The sequence below is a fragment of the Odontesthes bonariensis genome, chromosome 14, assembly GCF_027942865.1.
Source record: "Odontesthes bonariensis isolate fOdoBon6 chromosome 14, fOdoBon6.hap1, whole genome shotgun sequence".
Classification (NCBI taxonomy): Eukaryota; Metazoa; Chordata; class Actinopteri; order Atheriniformes; family Atherinopsidae; genus Odontesthes; species Odontesthes bonariensis.
The window spans coordinates 2,131,837-2,137,836 of NC_134519.1; the positions used below are offsets into that span (position 1 = coordinate 2,131,837).

The 6,000-nt window shown below is 37.2% G+C and overlaps 1 protein-coding gene across 1 annotated transcript in view; it reads right to left on the bottom strand.

Annotated features, from left to right (window-relative positions):
• The window catches only part of LOC142398568 (M1-specific T cell receptor alpha chain-like), a 64,204-nt gene extending 61,146 nt beyond the window's left edge, over positions 1-3,058 (bottom strand). Inside the window, exon 1 of the mRNA XM_075482618.1 lies at positions 2,989-3,058. Within this exon, the coding sequence (XP_075338733.1) occupies positions 2,989-3,028 (40 nt within the window). The 5' untranslated portion in view covers positions 3,029-3,058. The remainder of the gene's footprint in view (positions 1-2,988) is intronic.
• Between the last annotated feature and the right edge of the window lie 2,942 nt (positions 3,059-6,000).

Sequence of the window (6,000 nt, forward strand, 5' to 3'; positions counted from 1 at the left end):
TGTTTGAATGTTTCTGATCTGAACTTACTGGCTTCCACAGTTACTTTGGTCCCACTTCCAAAGTAGATCTTATCCAAACCTCCAGCATTCACACATCAGGAGGCTTCATGACACAAACTCTGCTGACGATTATTGAACCAAACTCCATTCAGAAAAAAGCCAATTATTCAGCTCTTTACAAAAAGCTTTTTTCATTCAAATCATTTGTAATATATCTTATTTTGCATTTCTTGCACCTGCCTGGACCAAATATCTCACATCTGTCACATATGAAGCAGCAGATCAATATTATTGATATTGTTTCAGGTATAAATTATCAAAAATTATAAATAGAAATTTGAGCTCCAGCCAGCTGCTGTTTTCTATAAAACATATTTTACATGTAAAACTACAGCAGAGACTCTGGTGTTAATATTAATCCTGACACTTTTGTTTATTTTTGTCTTTTTTTATACATATCTTTGCAAAAATCCAGCCTTGTATTTAGTTTAAATTGTTACTTTTAAACATTTTTTAGCATTTCTTTCCTGTCTTGTGGTTTTAAAAGTGGCCACATCTCAGACTTTTAAATGTTTGACAAAGATAAATATGATAAAAAAAATACATAATAAAGATCATATCACTCACTGTGTTCAGTGATTAATCTGTTTTTTCTTCCAAATATCATCTTATTATTATCGACAGATTTACTGCATCCGTTTACTTTAAGTTATACATGTTAAATCTCAAAGATTCTCAATAACACTGATGATCATTTACAACAGAACTTACTGGTTTCGATGGTTAATCTGGTTCCACTTCCAAAGCTGATGGTCCGCGCACCAGTATTCACACAGCAGGAGGCTTCATGACACAAACTAACCAAACTTAATTACTTTCTGATCACTTAATTAACACAAGTGTTGCTTACAAATTTATCCTTAAATCTGATTAAACTACTGAGCATAATATTTCAGAGTCCATCAGTTGACGTATTTAACTCTTATGACTGAACTTTCCCGCGTATTTTACATTAGATTTTATCCTCATCTCTGATTCTGATGCACGGCATCATTTACATGGACATAACGTTTTAATATTCATTATTCTTACTGTTTTCATTCTGTAGAAAACATTTATCACCAGTTACTTACTGGGTTCGATGGTTAATCTGGTTCCACTTCCAAAGTAGATCTTATTCACTCCTCCAGTATTCACACATCAGGAGGCTTCATGACACAAACTAACCAAACTTAATTACTTTCTGATCACTTAATCAACACAAGTGTTGCTTATAAATGTTGGTATTTATCCTTAAATCTGATTAAACTACTGAACATAATATTTCAGAGTCCATCAGTTGACGTATTTAACTCTTATGACTGAACTTTCCCGCGTATTTTACATTAGTTTTTATCCTCATCTCTGATTCTGATGCACGGCATCATTTACATGGACATAACGTTTTAATATTCATCATTTTTACTGTTTTTATTCTGTAGAAAACATTTATCACCAGTTACTTACTGGGTTCGATGGCTAATCTGGTTCCACTTCCAAAGTAGATTTTGTCCACACCAGCATTCACACATCAAGAAGCTTCATGACACAAACTCAGAAGTTTGAACTCTAACTGTACCAGACTTCACTCAAACTTCCAACATTTTAACATTTCATCTCCAGTTTTCAGCTTCATTCTTGGGCAGAAATCAACATTTGAAATGTTTGAAATGCGTCTAAACACCAGCTCACACTTCATAACTTCCCCTATAAACATGCCGATCACCAGAAAATGATCTGTTTGAATGTTTCTGATCAGAACTTACTGGCTTCCACAGTTACTTTGGTCCCACTTCCAAACAGAGTCTTCTGCCCAGCATTCACACATCAGGAGGCTTCATGACACAAACCCAGCAGACCAGACTTCTTACAGAAAAATGCCTTTTTTACTACAAATCTGATTAACTTCACCTACTTTCTGATCCCGTACAGCACAAACTGGACCATAGTTTTATTACAGATTACTTGTTAGTCTCTGATCAACCTTTTCATAATTTTTCTGCTCTGATTTTGCCTGAACAGCACAAACTTTATTTAAAATCCAACATTTTTAGGTCGATCAACTGCAAAAATATTCAACTTTGCATGTTTGTCTCACATGCAAAAACCTACAAACACCTGAAAACTGAGAATATTTCCCTTTTCTTTCTTTTCTTTTTTGACTTTTTTAATGATTAATCTTTAAACTTTAAACTTACGGGGTTCGATGCTTAAACTGGTTCCACCTCCAAAGATCAGCTTATATCCAGCATTCACACAGCAAAAAGCTCCACGACACAAACTCCACTGAACCAAAGTTCCCTCAGAAAAGCCTCGTTTTTACACCTGACTCAGTTATTATTCTGCAGCCGTGTCAATCAGCAGCTGCAGAAACAACAACTTTAGATTCGGACCTTTAAATATGTTTTAGTGTATTAGTCCCATTTCAGATGTAAAACTTTGACGTTTATTGAATCGTATTGAAGTGGATTTTCAGGTTTTACATCCTGTTAGATTTCCAACCAAACATTCATGATGTGACTGAAAGTTATCAGTGATTATCCAAAGAAACGTCTCAGTGTTTGACAGTAAATCTGAGCACAGAACCAGCAGAACCTGCAGCTTTAGCTGCAGCTTTAGCTGCTAAGAAACTCAACTTGAATCAACTGAAGCATTTGAATGTTTCTGAGCTGAAAGTTATTCTGTTAAACTTCAGTTTCGATCCCTTTAACAGGACACCAGGTGAACCCGATCAGTAGTTAATCAGTTCCAGTTATTAATCAGAACCAGGCTGAGACACTAAATAAGACTTTAAAACCGATTCACTCACAGTTTGTGTGTTTCAGACCAACCTGAGACTCGGCTGAACAAACTGGATCTTAAACTGATCCTGATCAGACAACCATCGGATCGGGACCAGATCACAGACGTTTATCTGCTCCTGATGAATAAAATCCAGCTTCTGCTCACCTGAGTGGACCGTCAGCTGAGCTCCGCTCCCAAAGATCATCTTATCGTTGCCTCTCGTCACACAGCGACTGACAGCCGTCAGAAAACCTCTCAGCTTCACTTCCCTCCAGGATTTCACTGATTCAGCTAAATTACTTTGGATTGACTTAAACTGCAGAGTTTACAAGTCAAACTTTAAATCTTCTGCTTGGTTCTTCTTCAGTTTGAGTTTTTAAAGCCGCACCAAAACCATCAGTTTGAATTAGAACAGTTTCAGCTCCCTGCTCACAAGCAGCCGTGGAATCATTTAACAGTTTAAATGTGAACTCACGGCTCTCCACCTGCATCTGCCACAAACTGCAGCCGCTCCAGCTGCTGCCACATCTGCCACATCTGCAGCTTTCAGTCAGTTAAAAGGAAAAACTTCCAGCTGATCTCACCAGACCTTCAGTCCCAAAAACAAGCCGTGAGGTCGGATCTGACGACCCAGAAACACAAACTTTACAGTCTGAGGAGCTTTTCATAGAACATGTGCGATGTAATCAGATTACTGTAGATTTATTCTCTCCTTCATTCTCACCTCCTCAGATAAAGTAATAAATAAAGAGTGTTTTAGGGTATTTTTGTGCATCAGTTTCCTTTAAAGTCTGTAAAAGTGAATCTCCCTGAAGTTAATCTCTCTGGCCTGAGGACGAAGACGATGTTTAAACCCACATTAAAGGGACAGAAGAAGACTTTCAGAGGTCCATCTGAGTCCATTTAAAGCAGATTTCTTTAGTTTTAGTGGAACTTTTTCTCCTGTTTTATAGTTTGGTCTCACCTGAGTCGACAGAGAGTTGCGTTCCTGATCCAAAGACGAGTTTCTCAGCGTTTCCTCTCACACTGTGACCCACGGCTGAACAAAAACACTGAGCTGCGCACATCAGTTTAAGCTCAGTTTAAGCTCTGTTTAAGCTCTGTTTAAGCTCAGTTTAAGCTCAGTTTAAGCTCTGTTTAAGCTCTGTTTAAGCTCTGTTTAAGCTCAGTTTAAGCTCAGTTTAAGCTCAGTTTAAGCTCTGTTTAAGCTCTGTTTAAGCTCTGTTTAAGCTCTGTTTAAGCTCAGTTTAAGCTCTGTTTAAACTCAGATTAAACTCAGATTAAGCTCAGTTTAAACTGGAAATCTGTTTACTTTAACAAACACGAGAAAATAAGAAGCCGATCGTTTGTTTTTACCTGCAGGATGTTATCAAACATCTGTTTATGTTTGCTAACTTTTACATTTAGGTTTCTGTTTGCTAACTTTTATATTTAGGTTTATGTTTGCTAACTTTTACATTTAGATTTATGTTTGCTAACTTTAATCAATTGATTTTGCAGAATTAAAACAGATTAAATTGTTGTTTTCTCAATTTTGATCCAAGCAGATAAACTCTGGTTTTTCTCCCCTTTAACCCGATCAGAAGCCTCTGATCTGCAGATAAACTCGGGTTCTGGGTGTTTCTGGGTGTTTCTGGGTGTTTGAAGGCGACTCACGGCTCTGTACGGACAGTTTGGTTCCTCTCCCGAACCTGGTGCTGTATCCTCCCTGAGCTGTCACACTCTGACTCGCAGCTCCACAAAAACCCGGCTGAGTTTCAGGTCTGACTGCAGGTGAATCCTGCAGAAATCCTCACCTTTAACCCTTAACGCCTATTGCCGCATATATGCTACAAACCGTTTGACTCAATCAACCAGCTGAGATAGCATCTTTATTCCCCCAATGCCGGTTAGTCCATATTCACTACGGACCTAGGAACCTTTATATAAATAAATATGTAAAAAAAAAAGAAAGGGTGAATAAAAAAGCATTGTTTTTTCACTGTTATATTACTGTGTTGTTGTTATCTTATTATTGACCATTATGCCTTGTGTTGCAAATAAGCAACATAACAAAATTTCTATTTATTTTCTGTGCAAAAGTGAAATTAATAATCTCAGCATTATTTACCATCTACTTAAAGGCTAAAACACACACAAAACATTTTTTTATATACAGCTATATAAATTCAGGCGTTAAGGGGTTAAACCTGGAAATATTCACTGAGCAAACGGCCGCTCGTCCCCATCACACAACCTCTCTCCAGTTTATCTTCAGAGTGAAGATGAATTCTTTTCTTTCTGATCATTTTCATGTGTTTGTCTGGTCTGAACAAGAGATTAAAAATGAAAAGTCTCACCAGCTTGGACTCTCAGTTCGGTTCCCCTGCTGACATAAAGCCCGTCGACCCACTGATTCTTCACACTGTGACACAAACTGCTGCGCTTTTACTTTGTGTTTGGATATAAAATCCATCATGAAACAGCTCATTGATAGAGAGGTTAAGACGGGAAAAGCTTCGCCCAACAGTCTGCTGAACCCTCAGCAGGTTGTTTTATTTGATCAGTTATTTTAACCTTTAAACGTGTTGATCATGAATAATATTTGATAAATGTGTGTTTGAGGCTACAAACCGAAATGATCCCGCCTGCTTCTGACGATGCAGAAAATCCTGATTATCATTCAGGTTTGAATGTTTGGTCGTGTATCTGCTTCACTGCTGATTTATCACTTTAATCTGAATCCAGTTTGATTCTTTAAACTCTTTAAAACTGCAGGAAGGATAAAACTCGGCCTGGGACTCTTCTCTCCTCCTCTCTGATTAAACAGGATTCTGCTTTTTAATGGTCCTGTCATTTAATTCTTTATTATTTTCTGTTGTTTTCTGTTGTAATTTGGAGCTTTTTTTCCTTTTAAATTCATCACGACTCGTTAAGATTTGATTTTCTACGTTTCCTTTGCTTCAATCAGAATCTGTTAAGTTGGACAATAACTAAATTGAAAGAACAAAAGAAGATGTTTTATCAATGATTTAAATTATTTAAAATCAAGAAAAATGTCCTTCTTACCTGTTTGGACTCTCAGTTTGGTCCCTGAGCTGAAATAAAGTCTGTTTCCTGCCTGAGTTTTCACACATCGACACACACTGTGACAGAAACTGAAGCTACAGATCCTGATTCTCGTTTTCTCTCCTTTAA